Source organism: Pseudorasbora parva, chromosome 5 (assembly GCF_024679245.1).
Source record: "Pseudorasbora parva isolate DD20220531a chromosome 5, ASM2467924v1, whole genome shotgun sequence".
Lineage (NCBI taxonomy): Eukaryota > Metazoa > Chordata > Actinopteri > Cypriniformes > Gobionidae > Pseudorasbora > Pseudorasbora parva.
The window spans coordinates 7,683,624-7,709,739 of NC_090176.1; the positions used below are offsets into that span (position 1 = coordinate 7,683,624).

Below are 26,116 nucleotides of genomic sequence, written 5' to 3' on the forward strand. Positions count from 1 at the left end.
AGAGAAGGCAGCGTCTGATCTGATCACGTGACACGGAGCGCTGAAGGAGAGGAAGTCCGTGGCGCGTGGGCTTGTGGGAGCAGTTTGATGACGTTTACCGCTGAAGTGGAGGAATAATATCGCTCGTCACTTTACTGGATTTCGCGGTCGCGGGTAAGGCGTCCCAAATTATGTTTGGTTTTCGGCGTGGTTATGCACATACAAGCTGCGGAGTAAGTTAGTGCGTGTGCATGAAAGAGAGCACAAAATGTCGTCTAATCATGTCTGCTCCATCAGCGAGTCTTCTTTCATAAAGTATTCCTGCTGTTCTAGTTTAAGGGAGCCGGCGAGTTTATTCTTTGCTATGACATTTAAAGGGATGTTTTTATGAGATTAGCACGTTTTTGAGAAGCGTTGTATCAAGTGCGAATTAAAGCGTCACAGTCGACTTTTCCCGAAGTTACTCCGAATGGCGAGGCTGAATAAAGTCGTAAATAAAGTAACTTTCATGGGTCCATCCGCTCTGATTCTTGCACTCTTTTCTGTCTGTGCGATTCAGGGCCCTTGAGGACTCTGCAGTTTAAAATAGAGGAGTGTCTTGTTACTTTCCAGAGCCTCCAGATTTTGTGTGAGCTGTGGTATCTGATATCACTGAGCATCTAACCCTGTTTGTGCCAGATACAGTGGCTTCATGGAGTCTGTGTGCGCTTAAAACATACTTTATGAAAGCCATCAGAAAAATAAATATAAATGGGTTTGATTGTAAGCAGAGCGTGCAAAACAAGCATTAAATGTTGGTTTGTTTAAAAAAAGATAACTCAACACTATAAACACTAGTGTTGATAGTGAATGTTATTGTCTAAATGTTGTTGCTTTGGTAGGACTCTTCTCTGATAGGATCTTGAGGAGAACTGACTAGCACTGGAAGTTACAAATCTTTTTTAGAAATAGATTAATCTAGTGATTATTTAATTTGAGTATAGTCGAATAGCTAAATTTTGAACATTAACAGTATGCATTCCACACAAATCTTCTGATTTGTCATTCCAGCCCGACTCCAAACATGCAAGAAGTTGGTTCTGAGAAAAACTCAAGGAGCATTTGTTTGAAGATGCAACTTGCTTTGTTTTTTACCTAATGCAACAAATTCGTACTAGGGCTGTCACTGGCAATTATTTTATAGTTGAGTAATTGCTTGGTTTTTTTTGATGATTAATCAATGATTTTTTGTGTGTGTGGTAATAGACCTAAGTAAACAGCCTTTAAAATGATTTAAACAGTTAGTTCACCCAACATTGAAAAAATAGCCCATCATTTACTCGCCCTCAAGCCATCCTAAGTGTAAATGACATTCTTCTTTTAGACCAAAACAATCTTGAGTTATATTAAAATGTCCTGCTTTTCCAAGCTTTATAATGTCATTGACTTGAAGGGTCGTTTTTAAAGTAGATAAGTGCATCCATCCATCATATAACTGCTCCACGCGGCCTAAGGGTTTAATAAAGGCCTTAAACCCTGAAGTGAAGTGGCACATTTGTATAAGAAAAATATCCATATTTAAAACTTTATAGAATAAAATAACTAGCCTCTGGCAGTCAGTGGTACACAAGCCGACTTGCGCTAAAAGACTGACCCCTGATGCGATGTACAGGAGCATTTGACGTCAAACTCAAGCTCCTCTTCTCTTATATTGAAATCCTCCGCCATTTCTCTTAAAAAATTCTCATTTTTAGACTCTAATTCATGTTTTTTTGCTGTGCTTCTGCGTTCGCCAATACTCATGCGTCTCTTTCACTGTAACTTGTGTATCGCTGACTGCCAGAAGTTAGTTATTTTAGTCTAGTAAGTTTTAAATATGGAAACTTTTCTCACAAACTTGCCACTTCGCTTCAGAATCGCTCACCAGAATAAAAATATTAATGATTCTGAGAAATGTTCCTGGCACTGTCACTGACTAAAATTTCATATCACGATCTTAAAACATCAAAACCTGCAAACTCAGATCAAGGGTTTGCACTTTTATTTTGATGTCGCAATGAACAATTTGTATGTTTAGAAACATACGGATGTATTCTCCTGTGTTGGCGTAGGTTTGATTTACCTTACAAATATGATGAAATGGCACACATTGTCTTCCCAGATGAAAGATATAAGCAACCCGAACTCACAACATATGCAGAGATGGCATTGGAGAGGCTCCTAAATGATAACATTTGGTGTGGAGCACCATTTACTGTGAACAGAGCTGCTCTGAGATGCACGTAACAACACGCATGTAAATAAAGCTCATGTATATATAACACGATATGGGTAAATAGCAATGAAGGGTTTTTAAAAATCAAGTACTCAGTCAAATTTAATCAAGGATTCATGACAGTTCTAATACATTTGTAAGTGCGATTTAAGCCAGGTACACACTGTGCGATTTTGGGCACGATTTGGCCATCTGGGACAAATTTAGCAAATCCTAAAAGATTTCTCTGATCCTAGGCTAAAATCAGTGAAAAATAAATAAAAAAGTCTTTGATAGTAGTTTGACATGTTCACCGGCAGCCAATTCAATGACCGCTGTGTTCAAATTTTACCTCAGACGAAATTCTGGCAGTGTCAGAAGATTTGGCGCACAATCTTGCAGTGTGACTTCGACGACGATTCAAATTATCTTCGTTTTTCAAGACAGACTATGACCAAAACGAGAGCTAGAGATTTCTTTGTAGCCACCATCTCAGTCCCGTGTGTAAACCAGCTCACCGTTACCAAACGCGTCATGCGTTGATGATATAAAACTCTGGACGATTTTCTTGCGTGCGTCGGTTTTACCGCATATCAACTATCATACAGTTTGACATTAATGACAACTTGCAGTGTGACATGGTTTACAGAGGGGCAGACAAGAAACTTAAGTGTCCAAATTAGTAATGAAATCCTTTATAAAGTCTTTATAATCTTTTCTCTAATCCTCATATCACCTCAAGTGGAAAATGTCTGTCGTGATCTTGTTTGTAACTTTAATATTGTTATTGCTGAATGAAGCGGTTCCCTTTATTGTGAACAGGTGTCCGGCTTCGGCGTGGAGTAACAAGAGTAAGAGCTTAGCGAGAAGGACTGCCCTCACAAGATGGGCGCTGTGGTGTCTCGGTGGAGGGTAAATGTGCTTCAATCACTCAAACTTGTAGGGTGTAGCCTGCTATTTGATTTTAATGTGGCTTAATAAATGGCACAAATGTATGGTGTTTTACTGCTCTGGTCTGTCTTGAATGCTACAGCTTTAAAAGCTCACTAACATGTGTAGTTTAAGTTAATATTGCATACTAAGGTACATAAGAATCTAAAGTTTACCAAGTTTGTTTTTCTCTTGGTGAGAGCTTGCTCTGCTTTCTTGTTGCTAACTCTTGTGTGTCCTTTCACAGGCCAAGCCATCCACCGTAGAGGTCTTAGAGGGTCTTGATAAGGTATAAAACTGCATGAGTTTCAACCATTTTCTGCCATCCCTCATTCTGTGTATTGTAGGACATTATTTTTCTGATATTGAAGGTGTCCTTTGCAGGTAAACCTCAGAAGTTACGGCCTATTGTGCCGTATATCTGAGTGAAACGGCTTCTCAAACAAGAACAAATGTAGGGCGGGGCTTGATTTTGTCCAAGGGGAATTGATTGGATGGTTGTGCTTTGCTATTGGCCGATGATCTCTTGTGAGTGACAGCTTGCCCTCCCCTTGCGCCAACACGTCATCAGAGAAAGAGGGAGGGGAAGTTATTTTGACTAAAGTTTATGAGGACAAAGGACTGAACAATGAATCAATTAAACCTAAATTGCATTGGCCTTTTTAATTGCTGCATTTTTAATTCAGTAATTATATGCTCAGTTAGTGAAAAATGACTCTGTGATCAGTAGCAAATGATGCTCAATCAAAGTGCAAGCAACACGTGTCAAACGTCATCTTCCCAAACTTGTAATGCAAGGTGTTTATAAACCTGTTGTCCAACAAAACCCAAAGTTTAATAACGTGTTTTCACGCCCAACTCCCTTCATAACGTCAGTCGAGTGTTTGAAATAACTTCCTTTTGTGAGCTGATGTGTCGTCTTATCAAAGAATAAGGCAGACTGGATATTATTTTATAGTATTCTATACAGCAATAAAGGCTATTTCAATTAGCATTGCATTTGCATTATAAATACACTTTATTATGATGAAGATACCCGAGAAGGCTTGAAGAACTCTAATACACCATGTATTTTCACAGTCGTGTGTTAATTGTCTGCATGTTTAATCAGTCAAAGCAGTTCTATCTTTTTTTTTATTTTTTATTCAGCTATGATAGCTTGATGCCTTTGTCCACAGTAGGGATGTTCTTGAATGTCATAAATTATATTACTTCTGAGAGACATATGTGGAGTTTCTGCTGCCTGCATGTTAACTTTATTTCTTCTGTAAAATAAAACACTATTAATATTATTTTCTTATATTGTTATATTTATTCTTACACTCTTTTTATATTAAACAAAATAAATATTACTATTGTAATACTTTCATTATTACAATAGTGATATTTCTCATTTTGTTTAATGTTTTATTTAGCAATAATAATAATAATTATTATTATTAATTAGTCATATTAATATATAAACTCAAAATGTTGGGCAAAATTATGCAGCCCTACAAACAAGCACAACAAACCAGGTGTTATCTATCTTTTTATAAACTGCAATATTCCAAGACTGTTCATTATTTATTAATTAAAGTGAGTGCAGGAGTTTTGTTTTTATTTTTTATTCAGTCATGGCTTAAAGAATAGCAGCACATTACAGACGGACACAAGGGTCTGCAACAGTACAGGCACTGTGTGACTGTCATTAGATATTTTAGGCTGGGGTTATTCAGCGCTCCCTCACTGAGAGAGGTCTGTTCGCTTGGCTGAGTTTTAGATGAGGAACCTTTTTGTACATTTACTGTTTTGAAGCCAGAGACATGTGATTTGTTCTAAACTCATTTGACCCAATTTGTATCACGGAAAGAACTGTGCTCAGGTAAATCAATTTTGCATCTCAAGTTCTGCGTTGGGTATTTAGGTCATGGAGGTTTGATTTAAGTTTTGACAAGTCTTCCTACACTTACTGTATGTCGCAGGACATTTTGAAGTTTGTTGTAATTTGGTGACCTTAGGCTGTCATGCTTTTTTTTTTTTTTTTTTTTTTACCTGATCCTGCTGGAAACGCCCTCTTATCCCATAAAAACAATGCTTTAGATTAACAATTGTAAGTGACAAAAACAAAATGGAATTAATGTGTTAATAGCAAATATTTGTATGACAATTACTCGTCAGCAAAAAATTCATGATTGTGGCAGAGCTACACACAGTCGTATTAATTACTGTTTTTGACTGAAGTGTGTGTAAACCTTTGACTTGGTTTTCAGCACTAGGTACCATTTTTAAACAGAAACACAGAATGTGCTTTTTCTTGTGAGAAACTTAAGCAGGGTTTCTGCAGGCCTTAATTAGGTTATGTTTACGCAACAACAATTTGCTAAAAACAGAAACGACTGTATTCAGCTTCAGTAGATGGCCTGACGTAGAAACACTACATGCCTATACACTGAACGCATAACATCCATGTGTGTGACGTCAGCGGTTTCACAAATTCGCGTTTTTGTAGTTTGCACAGACAATAAGAGTATCAAACATTAAAAAATCCCAAACTGAATGTAGTGAATGGCCAAAACACGTAAAGTTTTCTGTTTGTTGAAAATGTTGTGGTGTAAAGTCTTAATTCACCCTTACACAAATTCCAATAAACTATCTAAAGTGCTTAAATCAAGATAAGCCCAGTTTCCACCGATATTACCCGGAACAATTTGTCCCAGGAACTTTTTTCCCCCCAGACCTGCTGCTGTCTTTCCAGCACCCACTGGATTTCGTACTTCTCATATAAGCTTAATAAAGCCTGAACCTCATCGTTGGGTAATAAGTCATATATTTAAACTCCATTGTTGATTTGAATAGTAAACAACTCTTACTGCAGGCACCACAACAGACTTAAGGTTGAAATAAAATGCTGGGTAAACTCAGCTATCAGCATGTTCAGCGCACAAGTCCCGCCCCTTAAAGTTCCTGAAATTTCAAAAAGTAATACCTCGCAAGCAGGGCCGATTTGACGGGTACATTTTTTTTTTGGAGTACATTTCCTATTTGAAAGAACCGGTTCCTGTGGTCGAAACACAGAGTACCACCACAAAGTCCCTAGTTCCTGGTGGAAACGTGGCTAACCATTTACTTGAGATGCAGAAGTAAAATAAAGTCTTGAAAAATGGAACTAAATTAAATGAGTTTATGCTTAAAAATATCCGTCTGTGAGTTATAAAAGCTCCCATTTCGATTAAAGGATCTTTCTCAGCTCATTGGCAGATATTTTTTCTTGTTTTAATCATGAACTCGCTTCATTTTGATAAATTTCACAGAAAATGTAATTTTGTATCTTCAGTAAATGCATCTTGATTTTAAAATGTTTAGACCAGGGGTCCCCAATCTCGGTCCTGGAGGGCCACTGTCCTGCAGAGTTTAGCTCCAACCCCAATCAAACACACCTGAAACAGCTAATGAATGCCTATAAATGCATTGATTAGCTGTTTCAGGTGTGTTTGATTGGGGTTGGAGCTAAACTCTGCAGGACAGTGGCCCTCCAGGACCGAGATTGGGGACCCCTGGTTTAGACCTTTGCTCTGGGGAAAAACAAAAACTGAGAATCATACTGAGGAAGACCATCACTTTTGTGCAATGTGATCAGAAGGTACAGTAAAAGATATTTCCATATTCTAGTTGTTGGGAGCAGAGCCATTCAAGCTGAACAAACGTAATGGATATCTGTTGTTTTGTCGGACTCGGAAGTGTTGCTAATAAAACTCGTGTTTCTCCCAAGACATTTATATTTAGAGAACATTTTTTTTCCTTTCAATGTTTTTCTTAAATTGTCTTTTCTTGGTCTTTAAAAGGTCTTCAAAAAGTCTTAAATTTCCCCATAAGGAGAAACGTAATTAAATATGAATGATACTCCAAATCTGAGCAGTGTTTCCCATCTGAATGGGACTAATTGCATGTTTTTAAACGATCTCTCTCAGGATATCCAGTCCCTTGAGGAATACAGAGAGAAGAACCAAAAGCAGCGGAAGATATGGGTGTACAGACTGCTGCTGTACTCAGTCCTTCTGTACATGATCGCCTGTATGGTCGTCTACGCCTGGTACATCCCCGAGCAGACGATAGGAAAAGTAATAGTGGCGTCACCATTCTTGATCTTCCCTCTGTTGTAAGTACTTTGAGTTCAGTCGTTGAGTTAATTCAAGTAAATTCTGTTTATTTGATTTTGATTGGAAATGTACATTTTCTAACGCTGATGGCTTTTAAATGAAACTTTAAACGAGTTGATTTTCCTTCCTGCAGAGTTTGGCTCCTGAGGAAACTGCTGATTGTTTTATACGACAAGCGAACGGAGAGAAACAGTAAGAATTTCCCTGTGTGCCCAATAGCAAAGTCTGGATTTGAACCTAACTTTATATTTGATCTCATTATGAGTTCAGTTTGTAATGATGACACCGTAGTATTAAGGCCCATTCACACAAGAACGATGACTATAAAGATAACTATATTGACGTCCGCGCTAGCGGATGATATTACGTTGTTGTAACGTTTGCCGCTTTAAATGTTTCAGCTCTTAAAGCAGCTCTCGGTCCTGCTCTGCATTCTGATTGGCTGTCAGGGTTTGTTTTTTATCAGCATTCAAAAAATATTCTGAAAGTGATTGCAACAATATCGTTTCTCTGCTATTCTTTTATGTTTAGAGTCCAATTCCGATCCTTAAAGGTGCACTATGCAGTATTTTTGCAGTAAAATATCCAAAAACCACTAGGCCAGTGTTATATATTTTGTTCAGTTGAGTTCTTACAATATCCCAAATGTGTCCAACTATTTGTAAATTGTGAGAAAATTGCTATTTTAACCAAGGAATGGAACTTGTCAGGATTGCGTTTGAGGGAGTCGCCTGTCAATCACGTCATATCTGCGTTACCCTCGGTTTTATTCTGCAGGAGCGCTTTACTCTTAGCAGTGTAAACATGTCACATCAGCGCCGAGCAAACGCACAGAGGAACGTCAGAACATCATTTTAAACACACTTAAATGTATCTAATATGATAAACAGAGCTGCTTTACCTTATAATCATGACCGGAAACGCGGAAATAGTGCGGGCGCCCAGCAACTGTGTCCCGTCCCGTCATAATAAAAGTCCCGATGCTCGCGAGGCGTGTGTTTGCGTAACAATCGCTCCAGCAGCCGTGCTCAGATCCTCAACACTCGGTCCTGCTCTGCTTCACTACAGGAACGTTAATAACCGCATCCATGAACATGATTTCTGCCCAAGTCCTATTTTCCACCGGCTGTGAGGTGAAGACCACATGTCCCAAGATCCTGCGCTCACACTTGGCGTCATCAAACTACACCTTTGTTTAGAATAGCCCTCCAGTGCACGGAAAGTTGCTTAGTGCACCTTTAAAAGTAAAAAAAGTTTCAGTAAAATATCCAAAAACCACTAGGCCAGTGTTATATTTTGTTCAGGTGAATATTTACAATATCCCAAATGTTTCCAACTATTTATACATCGTGAGAAAATTGCCATTTTAACTAATGAACTAGGAAGTATGAGGGAGACGCCTGTCAATTGCATCATATCTGCGTTACCCTCGGTTTCCATTGTTATTCGGCTGAAACACTTTACTCTTAGCAGTGTCAACTAGTGAGAGTAGCATCATAACAGTACACACTCAGATGTATCTAATATGATAAACAGAGCTGCGTTGCCTCATACTCATGACTGGAAAAGCGGAAATGGCGTCGGTGACTGTGTCCCGTCATAATAAAAGTCCTGCTGCTCGCGAGCTGGGTGTGTGTAACAATCGCTCCAGCAGCCGTGCTCAGCTCCTCAACACTCGCTCCTGCTCTGCTTTACACTACAGTAACGTTAATAACCATATTCATGAACATATTTTCTGCCCGAGTCCTATCCTGATTCTTTTCCACCGGCTGTGAGGTGAAGAGCACATGTCCCAAGATTCTGAGCTCAAACTTGGCATCATTAAACTACGCCTTTGGTTTGAATAGGCGAGCTCTAGCAGATGGAAAGTTACATAGTGCACCTATGGCAATATTGGCAAGGCAAGTTTATTTATATAGCACATTTCATACACAATGGCAGTTCAAAGTGCTTTACATAGAAATGAATTAAAATAGGGATAACAAATACATAAGAAAAAGAATACAATGTGTAAAAATAAAAATGTAAACATTTGTAAAGAGAATTAAAAAGAAAAGAGATAATTAAAAAAAATATTAGTGGTATTATTTTTTCCCCAACCAGAGCTTGACATTAACACCTGCCAAATCAGTGTGTGCTTCTGCAGTGGTGTGTAACAGTCACTCTTACTAACCACTTTTGACAGTTTGAATTTTGTAATTTTTAAAGTCTTTTGAAAAGGCTCCTTTAAAGGGGCATCTGAAATAATAAACTAGTGCAATGTTGATATTTATTCAGATTTTTTTAAGTGCACATTGATTCTAAAAAACTTCCGAATCTTATTTTCCACAAAAGACACACGATCTCACTCTCTCACTCGCTCTCTCTCGGCTTGAATTTCGGTGTATTGCACATACTTTTACTCATTCCCGCAGATTTAGTTTTTATACCCAAAGTGTGTGTATAAAGCGCCTCTCAGTACTAAATTGAGTTTTTTTTTTTTTGCTGCGTATTGCACTTAAACAGTCAAATACACATGAAATAATGTCAAAATGCCGGTCTTGGCGAGTATTTACATAAACGCCGTCAGTTCTGTTTTAAATGAACATAAACGTTTAAGAAAAAGCATGTGTAACAGTTTAATGGATCCGTGTGTCAGGTCTTAAAGTGACAGTGAAGATGCTGAGTTGCAAGTAACTTTGGAAAACTACTAACCACAGAGGCTGGTGAGCAAAAAAGTGAATGTCAAGCCCTGTTTAGAACGATTTTTAGAACAAAATATTTATCGTTATCATTATAGCTATTGTCCTTGGTGTGAGCGGGTCTTTAATAATATCTACGCATTCATTTTTGTGCTTTTAATTTTTTTTTTTTCATCTTAGATGAAAAATTAGAAGATCTGAAAGCAGAGAAAAAGAAAATAGTGAGTAATCAGTAGCAGTGTCTTTCTTTGAATGTCACATCCTGGTGTGTAGTTAATTTTGGGCTAGTTTGTGTCTGTTTTCATACCTGTATTGAGCACTTAAGAGATGCTCGAGTGCAGGCCCTCTCATAAATGTCAGGTTTTTTTTTTTACATGAGCAATGAGGTAGTCATTTCCCCCAGTCAGAGATCTTCTTTTCCCGTACAAGCTAGTTCTCCCTATACTAATGTTAGCACAACGACATCCTGTTTTGCTTTCATCATATTGCGCCTCTCTGCTGTCAGTGAGAGAAAGAGATCATTTCTGCTCTTAATAAATAATCTGAAATCAATGAAGACAGCGGGTAATTGGCACAAGGATTTTACTTGGTAAAGTGCTTAGCTAACGACTTGTCTTTAAATTAATAGTGTTTAGTGATGGGAGGAAATAAATCTGAGAAATTGCTTGTCATCCACTGTCATGTCTAATAACTTTCAATAATTACAGCTGATGGATTTTCGCACTCCCCATTATCGCAGTAGGGCTTGTAATTATTCTATTCATTAAAGTTAAATAATTAGCACTATTTGCTCTTTCCCTGAAATGAAGTTTTAAAATTAAACCAAACAGAAGATGGTGGGAAACGTACTGGGTTTCTTTCTGCAGGTGAACTCAAAAATAAGCCGCTCCTTTATCTGACGTGGACTGGTGTCATAAATTTAAATGATTTTTGAAATTATTAACAAATATGTTTACATTTTTAGTCAATTTATATTTTCTTACACAGCTTGAACAGGTTATGGAAACTGAAACCTACAAAAATGCCAAGCTGATTCTGGAACGGTTTGACCCAGACTCAAAGAAAAAGCTTGTAAGTACCTTATTCTTAAGTCTGCAAATAAGTCTATTTGCACACATGTGGTGGATTAATATTTTTTGTTTCCTCTGAAGGAGTTAGAAGCTCAGCCCATTGGCCCACCGGCGACTCCAAGACAAGGCCAAGGTGAGCGAACAAATCCTTTCCCCTTCTAAAGTCAATATGTAAACCCAACTGACCCATGTGCATTAGTGTAATAACTTTCCTACTGATGAAAGAAACGGCAAGTGCGCAGGGAAAATAGTTTTTAACCATACCGCAACATCAGAGCCAACTGTGAAACAATGTTTCGGTTTTATAATTCGGGAGTCATGATAAGCAACCCTATATCTGGAATTAGGGCTGGGCGATATGGCCCAAAAAAATTAACACAATATAATTTTCCATATCAGTCGATATCGATAAATATCACGAACAATTTAAAATCTTTATTTCTTTAAAGTTTAAAGGCATATTTTTGCTCCTGAGTGAAAGATGTGGAAAACAGACAGTTAACTGTGGTTTTAAACTATCCTTTATTGTCAAAAACATGACAAACACTTCCCAAACAAGTGAACAATTTATTACAACTAAGGTAGATTTATTTATTACAATCTTAATTGAGGTCAGCATTTTTTTACTCTACACTGTAAATCAATAATATCATTACTTAATCGTGTAAGTAGTAGGCCTAAAACACTAAAAACACAAACGGGAAAACACAAAAATAAAAAATTGGTCCACTGTGCATCTCTCTCTCACACACACACACACCTCACCGACAGTGGGCTGGTCGCGAGAGGAGGGAGCGAGCAAAGTTCAGTATTTGTGGATCTACAGTAAGGGCTGTCTAGTCTATTTTATTTATTTTAAACATCGGATGAAATTATTTCTCTTTTGATACAGGCGATGATGAGTCATTAATACATCACCAAAGACAAACAATTATGATAGCGATCATGTACTAGTCGGATGTTTTAGTGATTATAGTTTGGTAGTGTTAGCTTGTTGTAAGTCACCCACCGCAACTAACAAGGTAATAAGCCTGTGTGTGAATGTAGTTAATGTAGATTTACCGCTGTGTTGGGCTCAATGTTATATGGAAGAACTTCGAAGAAGCACGATAATTTAATAAATAAATCCCGTGTGGTAAACATGAACCTATGATAAGCAGTCCACGCACGTCGCTCTGTTTTTTGGCGGATGGGATCGCCAAAATATCTCCAAACCACTGAATTGAGCGAACTAACTTGTCAATGATATCTGTGTCCTCCGAGCTGGTCGTGAGCTCTGAGTTTTCTTCACTATCGATCATTTTTATCGCTCCACTTCACTCTGATCCTCAAAGCCTGTCAGCCACAGACTGTAAACAACAGCGCGTGCAGCAGCCCGAAGCCCGGTCTGCATTACGCATAGCGCGTAAGCATTATATCGACAATTAATCGAACTGTTATCGTTTTATCGAGGAAAATTATATAGTGATAATCATCGTTATCGTTTTATCGCCCAGCCCTATCTGGAATGTATATTTTTTTATGACTTTTTATAATACATTAAATATATTCTGATGAGTATATAATATTAAGATTAAAGGGTTAGTTCTCCCAAAAATGAAAATTCAGTTTTTTAATTCCTCACGCTCATGTCGTTGGACAGCCGTCAGACCTCCGTTCATCTTCACACACAGATGAAGATATTAGTGTAGAAATCCGATGGCTCAGAAAGGCCTTCATTGACACCAATGTCATTTCCTCTCTCAAGACCCATAAAGGCACTAAAGACGTCGTTACAAAGCCCATCTCACTACAGCGGCTCTACACAAATTTTATGAAGCCCCGAGAATAGTTTCTGTAAGCAAAAAAAACTAAGTAACGACTTATAGTGATACAAAGAGTATAGTGAAAACAAAGTTTTGAATGTTATGAATCAGAGTATCGAGTCATGATTCGGATCGCCAGTGTCACGTGATATCAGCAGTAGGGATGGCTCGATACCACAATTTTGGATTCGGTACGGTACCACAATCTAATACCGAAGTACCGATATTAAATCGATACCACAAGGTCTGATATTAGCTCGGGTATATTGCACGCGAATGAGTTCAATTATGCAAGTTTTGAGTTTATAAAGTGGGAAATTACAACTTTAAATGTTTTTAAATGTTTATTAGTAAATTAATCAGCAAAGCTTATCACATCAAATCAGTCATTTGAAAACTTTCTTGTGAGAAATAATTTCAGCAAAAATCTCTCAAAATGAGCAAATTGCTTCTGGTTTCAAAAGACATCGCACTACACTAAAGCAATCTGCATAATCCGATTCAACATTTCACGCTCGTCTCGGGATGGAGAACGGAAATCATTTGAACACGCAAGAGATTTTATAGCATTTCGTAATAACAGTTACAGGAGATATGAGCTCATACGACACACACACACACACACACACACACACACACACACACACACGCCTGTCACTTAGTCACGCTCGCACATTACACATTAAGTTTCCTTAAACAGTCAAATACACAGAGTTATGTACAAATGTCCATCTTTAGTGAGTAAGTTATTCACATAAACACAGGCGGTTGTGCCTAACGGGAATATAAATAGTGCAATAGTACGCGTGCAAATATAATGAGATCTAAATGTCACTGGTTGAAACGAACGCTGGAGATTTTGATATTCGATCTTATGTTAGGCTATGTGTGTGCGTTGATCAGTGTTAAAAGAAAATAAATGTCTAAATGAGATGGTTTGAATGATCACTGACCTGTCGATCTCTTCAGAAGTCTTAAAGTCAGGATAGTTAACAGATGCTTCTTGGCTAGGTTTGATGGTTCTTCATCAGTTTTATAAGCAAAGTCATTACAAATGTCACTTCTACTCCTCTCTTTATTAATTCGTTTTGGGCATCTTGAGTGAGATTCAACTGCTTTATCCATTTTGTCCGTCTATGTTGTTGTCACATTTGCCTGTTTCGGGTCAGTTTGGGTAGTGCGCTGCCATCTAGCGGTGAACTTCGGAACAGCAGCATATACCGAAATGTGCCAAATCATGATATCGTACCGTTTTAAATAAAATATATACCGGTATTTTTCCAGTACCGGTATATCGCGCATCCCTAAATAGCAGTTTGACACGCGATCCGAATCATGAATCGATTCATAATGGTTTGAAACTTTGTTTCGAAATTGGCCCTATTATACACGTTGTTCTTTAGTTTCTTTGTGTTTTCCGCACAGAAACTATTCTCGTGTCTTCATAAAATGATTGTAGAGCCGCTGTAGTGAAATGGGCTTTGTAACGACGTCTTTAGTGCCTTTATGGGTGTCAATGAAGTGAAATGACATTGGTGTCAATGAAGGCCTTTCTGAACCATCGGATTTCAACACTAATATCTTCATACGGGTGTCGAACGACATGAGGGAAAGGAATTAATGACCGAATTTTCATTTTGGGGTGGACTAACCCTTTAATGGTTAATGTGGTAAAAAAATATATCGGTGAATGAGATCAGGTGCGTAATATATGTACTAGATGCTGATCATGATGTGATATCAAAAACATTTTGTTTTCACACTTTATGACCTCTGAATATGACCTCTTTTTTACAGAATTATTTTTGTTGATTGAGGGGAGGGGGAGTTTTCTTGTGTTTTACTGATGTAATTTTCTGTTTAGAGCTGCGTCAGAGACTCGTGTCCCCTCGTCCCGCTGGACGTCCCCCTCCCGGTCCTGTAACTGCCTCCGGGGTCACCCCTGCTCCACTTTCTGCCCCCGGTGGGCCACCTGAAAAAGGTCTGCTTACCTCAACACCACATGGCCTGATCAGGAGGCCTGGGACCCCAGCTTGCAGTCCTTCTCCAGGGATGGGTGAGTCTCACGTCCTCACTCAGTGTCTGATGGGCTGGTGTTAGTGATTCAACGGAGACCTGCAGGGCCTAAAACTAACTTTATGACACACCTGCCGGTGACTTAAGAAAATGTACCGTCCATAAATATTTTTGACTGGCCAACTGGCGAGTGACAGCATTTCATATACTCACCAACAGTGCTTGGTGTGTGTTAATTTTAGGCCCTGGAGACCTGTATCCATTTCAAATGAATAAAACATTGCCTGACAACAACCAGTCATAGTCAGAAGCCAATGAGTGCTCTACTCATGTTTTTATTTGTTTTGTTTTTGTTTATGTTCTGAATATCATATTACCATACTATTTCTGCAGTGCATAGTTGTTCATACCGTGTGGATTTTCTTTAAAGCTAAATGACCTACTATATTTGCACAAAAGCACAGTCATCAGAACACATTGCAATATCTTTAGTTTGACCTTACATATATTATTCATTGATGCGTTTTCTTCCTCGTTCATAGTTTGGGTCACAATGTTTAGCTGTTTTTTCTTTCCAAGATGATAACTGGACATCACTTGCATTGTAATGAGGTCATGTGACAACAATGTAGCAAACTGCTTTGTAAAACAAGTAGTATGTGCGCTAAACAGTGCAAACTGCACAGTAATTATGAACATAACACTTGCGAGTTAATAGAAACAAAACTATAATCAAATATGCTGTACATGTTACCTCCGTTGAATAGTGAATGAATTGAGGTTTTTAGAAATGTGGAGTTTGTTAATTGGATCAGAAATAAACAGACCTTGATGAGTCCAGGGGTGTTCTTGTTATATATAACTAAAACAATTAAAATCATTTTGGATCATTAATCATAGATTAAAGTGAAATAAATATTACAAAAACTTAAGAAGTCCTAAAATGATTGACATTAACATAACATAAAATAACTTAAGGCTGTGTAAAAAAAAAGACTTGTATGTGTTAAATATATATTATAAACAATGTTTATTTTATTTATTAAGTGTGTCATTTTTTGTTGTATAGTGACTGAAGCACGTACCTAAATTACAAATAAAAATGTTCAAAATTAAAGCTAAACCAATTAAATTATAGTTACAAATATTATTAAAGCAGCACTCTGTCTCTGTCATCCTACATCAGGGGATGCGCGCGTGCATTTGTCGACATAATAGCTTAACTTATCTAGAGATGCGCGGGTCGTCTCATAACCCGCGGACCCCGTATGTCTATTTAATGGTCGCGGGTGCGGGGCGGGTGGTAAAAATATATACAGTGGTGCGGGGTGGGCCAAATAACTTCATAAAAGCGGCGCCGCGGGTTGGAAAAAGGCCGACCCGCACATCACTAACCGTTACCCTGAACACTGTTCACATGCGGGAGTTCTGCTTGCGTCACGTGTGAAATGTCTTCATCCCAGGTACAGTGGCATATGTCTCAGCATGTCATATGAATATAATTTCATGGGTTTGATTTCAAACGCCAAATTGATCGCGATGCTCACGTTTACAAGACAGCGTCATTATAGTAGTCTATTGGTTACCATTTTACAGAATCTATGATACTTCAATTCAATGTTTGAGTGGTCGGTAATAATAACCATAGCAAGCATGACAGCCAAGTCAGCATCAGTCGGAAACGCCTCGCTCAGCTCACGCCAACAGGCAAACGCTAGCCCAATGTTGATCCTCGTCCTGCCTTTAATCCCATCACTTTTTTGTTTCCTCGTATTGCTTTCCTCCAACAACCTTTGCTTTCGTATTTTTCTGTGCTGTTTCAGACATGACTATAACATCTGACAAACAAACGATAGTTAGGCTCATACGTCCGGATGTAAGGAAGTGGGGGTGGTGGTGGAAGTGACGTATATGTCGTAAAGCAGTCGAATTTTGTAATTATTTTTGTTCTCGGGTTACAACCCGAAATCCAAAGTTTAAAAGTACGATTAAAAACGATACAGACCCTGTCAGGTTATGGCCTGACAAGACAAGAGTCTTGAAAATATATTATAAAGGTTGACTAGTTACCTAGTGCTTCTTTAAATGCTGTATTAGTATATAAATAATACTGATATTACACTAGGGCATTGTGTTTTTATAGATCTTACAGCTTTTTCCCTTTTGATCTGAGGTCTGTAAACACCTGTTAGCAGTGATTGACAGCTGACACGGGCCCTGCTGTGTTCGGCACGTGAGTTGTGCTGTGTGTGAACAGATCTGGGCCCTGTTCAAGCAAACACCTTTAGCAAGAAATTGGAAGTGAAAAGCACCTTGGCCCACTGCGGCGTCTCCATATGCTGGTAAATGAGTAAGCAGCAGGGATTCCTGACTATGCCAAGTCTGGCAGAAATGACCAGTCTTCTCGCTATGATTGCTCTTGATGTTAAATTATATTAATTATGAGTATGGATCACAGCAGGCATGAGGAGGGAGGTCCATATCAGTGTCGTTATTAAAAGCTGTCCCTCTTATCATTCATCATCGGCCATGCAGCACTGAGCCACAGATACTGCCACATGTCTGCAGTGTGCACTGACTGTGTGTGTGTGTGTGTGTGTGTGTGTTCGCAGGAATGCACCCTCCGGGTCCTCCGCTGGCCAGACCCATCCTCCCCAGAGAGCGAGGTGCCATGGACAGGGTCATTGAGTACCTAGTGGGTGATGGACCTCAGAACAGGTGAATGGTCTATCTTGAAATCATGATTTATATCTTTACTCTGAGCAGAATCAAGGTGTGATATGATTTCTGAAAAAGAAAGATCCCCATATAAGGCAGTCAAGTTCAGCTGCAGTTCAGCCAAGCCCAAAGAATAAAGATCATTTTAGCTGAATTAGATTCTGAATTAAAGGGGACCTATTATGCCCCATTTTACAAGATGTAAAATAAGTATCTGATGTCCCCAGAGTGTGTCTGTGAAGTTTCAGCTCAAATACCCCACAGATCATATTTATAGCATGTTAAAATTGCCTCTTTTATATGGGTTAGCAAAATGTGCCGTTTTTGTGTCCCTTTTAATGCAAATGAGCTGCTGCTCCAGGCTCCCTTTCAAGAAGAGGGCGGAGCTTCTCAAGCTCAAAACGGGATAATCTAACAGTGAAAATTTCAGTAGTGGTGTTCAGCCTTACAGTTATCATTATTCTGATTATGGTTATTTTTACCACCTTTTTTGCATACTCCACAGCACAAACGATGAACAGTCCTACAGACGGTGTGTTAATTAGGGATGCATGATATAGCGCCACCATATCGGTATAGGTTGAATTTTTTTTATTTTTGATGTTAACGTTATTGGTCTGATAAGAAAATGTGACTGATATCTTAAAGCTGATAAATGATATATTATTTCCTTTAGCTGAGACACTTCAGGTCCACACTGTTCACCATTATGGTTTACACTGCTTGAAATATGATTGTAATCACTTCAATAAAGGAAAATACAGTTCAGAGCAACATGTGCAGCACAAGTCTGTCTTATAGACTACATGAGAACATATAGTTATGTGCTTGGGACATGCTTTTAATGGTGAAACTTTTTCTTTTTGTAATCAGAATTCTCAAAAATTATATAGAAATTTTTATTCAGATTTATCGGCCAATATACCGGTTATCGGCTTTCAAATGCAAATAATTATTGGTTATCACATTGGCCAACATTTTTAGATTGGTGCATTCCTAGTTCAATGGATGTATTGGATATTATTTAGTGCTGTGATAAACACAATGCCGTCGCCTTCTCGACAACGTCTCTGGATGAAGATACGGAGCAGAGACTGCTCGGCGAGTTGTGGATGAGTTATTGCTGCACATGTAAACATAGTCAAAGTTCGGCTGGTGTTTGGTTTTTATATATATATGTGTGTGTTTCTGTGTGTATGTATATGTGTGTGTGTGTATATATATATATACACAGAAACACACACATATATATATAAAAACCAAACACCTGCCGAACTTTGACTATGTTTACATGTGCAGCAATAACTCATCCACAACTCGCTGCGCAGTCTGCTCCGTATCTTCATCCAGAGACGTTGTGAAGAAGGCGACGGCATTGTGTTTATCACAGCACTAAATAATATCCAATACGTCCATTGAACTAGGAATGCACCAATCTAAAAATGTTGGCCAATGTGATAACCAATAATTATTTGCATTTGAAAGCCGATAACCGATATATTGGCCGATAAATCTGAATAAAAATTTCTATATAATTTTTGAGAATTCTGATTACAAAAAGAAAGTTTCACCATTAAAAGCATGTCCCAAGCACATAACTATATGTTCTCATGTAGTCTATAAGACAGACTTGTGCTGCACATATATATATATATATATATATATATGTATATGTATATGTATATGTATAGATAGATAGATAGATAGATAGATAGATAGACCAGTGTGAATATGGTGGATTTTAATCTCATGTGGTCTCTTACATCCTTAGACTTACTAACACAAAGGATTTTAAAGCTTTATTCAGTTTGTGTAATTGTTCTGTTTTTATTGCAGATATGCTCTGATATGCCAGCAGTGTTTGTCTCATAATGGCATGGCTCTTAAGGAGGAGTTTGAATATATTGGTAAGATTCAGAGAAAATGCTGTTCAGTTGGTCACTGAGCCCTTTAAAGCATAAAGACTTGGACTTGTAAGATGTTTTTGCAGTGTAAACAGGAGCTAATGCATCCCCCAATTGCTTCACCAATTGTTAATGAGCTGCATGCTTCTCTTCATATTCATGTGTCTAAGGATCATTTCAGATAAGTTGAGTTTGTTTTTTATCACCAATGTTTTAGCATTCAGATGCGCCTACTGTTATTTCCTGAACCCGGCCCGGAAGATGCGTCCCCAGGCCCCACGTCTCCCAGAATTCACCGCAGAAGCCAAGACGAGCCAAGACCCCCCTGCTGTTGCCATGGAGACAGACCTGTCTAGCTCTCCACCTGCCCCAGGTACCAGATCTCCACCAGAGTTCACCTGAGCAGCAGCAGGAGAGGTGATGTTTAGATGCGCTGATATTCTGAGAGGCCTGAGGACTTATTCACAGTATTAAAGGGTTTGATTTTTAGAAAGGGTGGGTTTGTTTACTGCAGGTTTTGTGTGTGTGTGTGTGTGAGTCCCTGCTGCTCGTGCCCTCTGAGAGGACATTTGCTGATGTACTGAGAGCAGATCTGTGAGGTGATTAAAGGCTTTAGAGTCTTGTATCCCCCCCCCACAGTGCTGCCTAGTTAGTAGAGCTTTACCCTGTGTCTCTACCTGCCGCTCACACACACTCACTCACTCGCGCGCGCACACACACACTTCTGTCTTGCTCTCTGTTCTGTTATTATGTGCTCAGTCAATGGCAAGTAAAGACTGATGATACATTGAGTGTTTGGCCGTGTGTTTGTGAGAGCTCAGTTTTTATGTATCTTTATTCTGGAATTTAGTTATGGCTACATTTATTTTATAAATTTAAAACGTTTTTTTTTAATGGTTTTAACCCTTTTCTCCACCCTCTGGATGCTGGTTTGCAGTGACTATTCTTGTTTTTTTATGAACGGTATTTTAATTTCCGCGTTTTAATAATTTTGTACTTTGAAAGTTTCCTGGTAATTGGATATTTGGCTGACTGATTATTATTGCTTGTTTTAGAAGGGCCTTTGTATACACGTGTGTGTGTTTGTATACCTTTTAATCGCATCTGTGAATCTCCTGTCTGTGTGACACACACACGACTCGTCGCTTCAGACATCGCTTGAACAGACAAAAACACACAGTTATGCCAAAATGCAGTTTTGTGGAGTATTCTCGCTAGCACAGGTGTCTTAAATGAGTTAAATGAAGTCTTAAATGAATGTAAAGAGTTGTGAGAATGGGATGTGTCAGATCCGCGTGATGTGACAGCAGCCTAATAAACCTGCTGCCGTCTGTCATTAATGTCAATCAAACAACAAAAGACAGAGATCACTCGCTGCTCTTTAATGAATAACTTTTGTAGCTTTAATAAGGATTAATATATAGTTCATTTATTTGTGCAGTTTTTTAATACTTTTATTAAATGTTTAGACCTACTTAAAAATCTTAAAACACTATTTATAGGGTTACATGGGTCAAAAAATATGAAAATATTTTTTTTGTGTGCATTTTGATGGAGAGTAAAAATCTGAATCGTCTGATTGGGCCCAAAGAAACAAACTGAGCCCTTGATATATTTGAAGGGCAGGTAAATGTGACATTTATTATAAAGGGTTTATGTGAAGATAGTTAAGTTCACCTAAATTTAAACGTTCTTATATTATTTGAATACTAATACATGTTAAAAAATGATAGCTTTCGAATATTCTGTAATGCTGAATGCCTGTATTTAATGTCTGTATTGGTATCAGTGATACTGGCCTTCATTCATAAAACGATGACACAAAGACAGGCAATTAAATATGACATTACAATATAAAAATGTATTAACTTTAATGCTAGTTCTATTAACCGTGATTAGATGCAGAAAATGTGGTTAAAGTTTGGGGTCAATTATTTTTATTTTAAGAAAGGATTTGTTAGTTATTTTTAATTGTCATTAAATAATCCTAAAATATGAAGCAGCACAACTGTTTTCAACATTATGATGATTTGCAGGATCATGTGACACTGAAGACTGGTGTAATGATTCAGCTTTGACCACAGAAATATTAAAAATATACAAATTTATGATTTAATTATAAAAATATTTCCGCAAACTTTTAAACGGTAATGTGTTCATTGCTCATGCAATTAACAGGATCCCCGCGGAGTCTTAAAAAGTCTTAAAAAGTATTAAATTTCAGAATCAAAATATAAGGCCTTAAAAAGTCTTAAATTCGCGGAAGCATTCCGTTCTAGGTCTTAAATAGTCTTAATTTTCCTACGTCCATGTAACGCAACCTCATTGAAACGCTCTCACCTCCCGCAGCTCGCGCGCACGTGTGTGTGTGTGTTTGTTCCGTGGTGTTTGTAGTTCTTTCTTTCGCTAGACCAACTATTGTTCGCTCTATTACAACTACAAATTAGGCAAGCATGCCACGTGTATTGCAGCCAATCAGCTTTCGTGTTATTGGCACGAGCCTCTTTCTGATCGTACCTCACAGACGCATAAAACAGATTTTATTCTTCAGCTGAATCTGACGGTTCTTGCACTTCCGCGATCGTGAACGCGAAGGCGAATCTTTCTCACCATCTTGCATAATGACAACATAAAAGTATAATATACTCGATTGCACTAAATAGAGTTAATAACAGTGATGTAAACTCCGAACTCCGATGTCAGGCTGTGTGTGTTTGCTGCCTGTCAGCGCTCGCGCGAGTGTATTGAATGTGTTATTTTTAGGCTCATTAGCCTAACGTTACTCTTGAACGATCAAATATACACATTATGCATATGTCTACATCCTGATTTGAGTTAAAACGTTTGGGAACTGCCAGTAAGTACTGGATCTGGGCATTAAGCTCACAAAGTGAAAGCAAACTAATATATCTTAACAACAACACCAACGGGGAAAACAGCACTTACACTTAAAGGAACACTCAAACTTTTTTAGAAATCGGGCTTATTCTACTTTGCTACATTTAGATATGTGGGGAAATGCATTTTAAGCTAAGCTAACGGCGACCCTGCCAAACTAAAACAATGCATGCACTGAGACAAATGCATTTGCCCACATATCTAAATGGGGTTTATCCAAAAGAAGTTGAATAAGCCCTATTTCTAAAAACAGTGGAGTGTTCCTCTTTGTATGCATCTTTATGTTGTATTTTTTTGTCCTATTGTCATTTGTTTATAAGTATATATTTTATTACTGACCGATTACTTGATTACGTAATTACTTAATAACGTTTTACTTATATTAAGCTCTGGTTTACTTTTAAGATGTTGGTCATATTTCCCACCCCAAGCGATCGTGTTATTAAAGATAGATAGTGCACTACTGGACCAGCCTTTATTGTTTTTGTAATAGGCCTACCAAACAAGATTCATGCATTTTGTTAGTTTTATTGCCATGTGTGATCATTGTGCATCTAACATAATAATATGGTTAATGTTGCATCCTAATTATGAAAAAATAAAAATGTATGAAAGTGACCACCACAAAAAAATTATATATATATATATTAGGGCTGGGTATCGATTCAGATTCGATTCGATTTTGATTCACAAGTCCTCAAATCGATTCAATTTCGATTCTCAATTCGATTTTCGATTCAACTCAAATGAATATAGATTTAATACAAATACTATAGGTATTTATAAAAAAGAACAGTGAACATAAATGTGTAACTAAAAAGAAATGAAGAGCCACAATAATGTATGTTAAACTTTTTATTTTAGGTACACCTGAGTACATTAAAACAGAACGCAACTCTATATTTAAAATCCATACAATTGTTAAATACAATTTTGATGCAACTTTATTTAAAAAATTTATCTGAGAAGTATTTTATGGATGTTTTCATATTTATTCTAAAACATAAAAAGCTAGGATATTGGATGTTTTTTTTAATAGAAATTTTCAGTACACGACAAGCTTTTCTTGCAATTTTGCTGCTCATGTGTGCAAATTTACTTTTCATACATGAGAAATGCGTTCATTTTTTTTTAGTCTATGGGTGAGTAGTTGTCGTGGTAACGGACAACAATACCTGTGGACTAACTATTATTAGAGGAAATCTGTTTATAATATAAGCTATTAGGGTTTGAATTATTGATCCTGCGCTGTATATGGGCTATAATTTGAATATGTCTATAATGGCTAACGTACGTGCTTAAGTGACTGCTCAAGTTTGATCCTAATGCAAGGCAAGCATTTGCGTGTATGTAATTATTTTTAGCAGTTGTGTGATTGGCTGTGTGTGTGCGTGTGTGTGTGTGCGTGTGCGTGTGCGTGTGTGTGTGCTCGGCTGTGTGAGTGTTGTCACATAAAATGGTTCTGCAGATTTTTAGTATTACTACAGAATTTCACCTCAGCTTTATAAAAGTCGACAACGCACCGGAAGCTGCCATTTAAACACTGAATGGATAAATGATGTGCGCCTGTTGCTCCTTTGTAAGATCACGCAAGGCAAATGGGTGACATCTAGTGGAGAAGACTAGTAATTAGATTTCAATGTTAGCGGAAATAAATATTTTAAAAAATCGATTCATGGCATTTGAGAATTGATTCTGAATCGACCAGATTTTAAATACCGATTAATCGAAAAATCGATTTTTTTTTTTTTGCTCAGCCCTAATATATATATATGCTAATCCTGGTGGGATTGAGCTATGAATAATAAGTTCACTAATACTTTGTTCAATTTAAAATAAATTAAATAATATAAGTTTAAGTGATTGAGTGATTCTTATGCATGTTTTTTTATTGCGCAATATAGGTCTTAAATTTTATTCATAATGGTCTTAAAAAGGTCTTAAAAAGTCTTAAATTTGACTTGGTAAAACCTGCACATACCCTGATTAAACAAGTGTGTAATTTAACTTCACATTACTGTTTACGGTGTTCCACCCTCTCTGTGGTCATAACCATGGTTTCTCAACCAGGGTGGACTTGATTCGTGAATGTTTGGTTTAAATTGATTATTTTAAAACCAGACATTTTCAAATCAATGATATTCCTCTTTAAAGCTAGAAACTAACAAGCCCTGGTTTGGTTTGTTCATCAGAGGGTAAAGCAGCCATTCCAGCGCATGTGAAGGCAGAAGCTGGAGAGCAGCACACAGAAGAGGAGAAGCCTTCAGATCCAGATCCAAATCCAGATCCAGATCCAGATTCACACTCTGACCTACCTGGCAAACCGGAGAACGAGCACGAGGAGTCCGCCATGGAAGTGGAGTAGAGTGAGAGAGAATTTGCCAATATAAACCTACAGCTGTTCATCGTGTGTGTGTGTGTGTGTGTGTGTGTGTGTGTGTGTGTGTGTGCGCATGGTGTCGATTTCTTATTCTTTACCTTAAGTTTATTTGTATCTTTTTGTTTTAATTTTTACATGTAATATTGCAGTGTTATTTGGTAAATTAGTAAAGCTAAGTAGAAACGATAAGTTATTTGGGTCAGCCATTTTTGTGAGGGTTACTTTTTTTTGGGTAGAATTTGATTAGTTATGTATCTGCAATAGTTAGTTACATTACTGAGTTCAATAAGCAAACAATATTTTGTCTTTGTTTACATGGTATGTAAAAGCTCAGCGTTCTGCACGTTAGTTGACAAGAAAAGCAGCTATTGACATGCATTTCCTTTCATCCTCCATATAAGCACTGTTTTGTAACTGAATGTATTTAATATTCTTATTTACAATATGTAATGATGCAAAAAAGTATATTTATAATATTTATAGCTATTAATATCCTCCCAGTGCCTGTAATTGAAGTGTAGCATACATTAGGTGCTGTGCAGCGAGAGATTGCTCCCATGTTTACATGTCTGTTCAGGTACAGCCATAGAAATGTCTGGTTATTTATTACGACACAGCCCTTCAGTGTTCTCAGCCTCATGTGCCTTTGTTTGACCTGTTTCTAGATTTAATAAGCAGCTGAATTGTCAAATAATTATCAAGCATAGGATTATGTGTGGAAATAGTGCTGTTTTTATTATTGTCTACAAGGATTAATCTGAGAAATAAAGTTTTAAAAACCTTATCCTGATTTTGAGATTTGTTTTAAATAATTATTGCCTGATATGGAGTGTCTACTGCTTACGCCATGTGCAAATAGGCCGTCTTGTTGGCCGAGGCTATTTACACTAACTCTGCCCACTGACGTCTGATTGGGCCAAAAGAAAACCCGCTGATAACACAATCAGCACTGCGGTACTGGCAGAATACGCCTTTCCATCGCATATCAGGAGAGGTGTTTATTTTAAATACAAAATAAATGTACACTATGTAGGTGTTTTTTTTAAAGGTTTTTTTTTCATAAAATTTGCCAATTTTAATGAGTCTGTACATCAGCAATCCTTCCCAAATGTGTTGTCTTTATTCACTATGGGAAACCTATAAACCATTTGGGTTTACAAACATCTGATGCGTTCTGTGGGCGGAGCCTAACTGGTGGAAAACAATTACAGTTCTGCAGTAGCACACAATAAAATAATAAAAAGATTAGAGTTTATATCTCACAATATTATTGCATTTCCAAGTATATCTCAGAAATCTAAAAGAACTATCATAATTGCAAGATATAAACTCGATAGTCTGTCTTTTTCCCCTCTGAACGTTT

General features: G+C 37.7%; 1 protein-coding gene across 1 annotated transcript; it reads left to right on the forward strand.

Moving 5' to 3' along the window:
- lnpa (limb and neural patterns a) lies at positions 1-25,537 on the forward strand. Its single transcript, XM_067443149.1, has 13 exons — positions 1-153; positions 3,035-3,124; positions 3,390-3,431; positions 7,093-7,280; positions 7,415-7,473; positions 10,143-10,183; positions 10,950-11,033; positions 11,114-11,165; positions 14,702-14,893; positions 17,466-17,571; positions 19,408-19,478; positions 19,693-19,848; positions 24,566-25,537. Exons 2-13 carry the CDS (start codon positions 3,098-3,100, stop codon positions 24,736-24,738), a joined length of 1,191 nt encoding a protein of 396 aa, XP_067299250.1. The 5' UTR covers positions 1-153; positions 3,035-3,097; the 3' UTR covers positions 24,739-25,537.
- Positions 25,538-26,116: the final 579 nt, after the last annotated feature.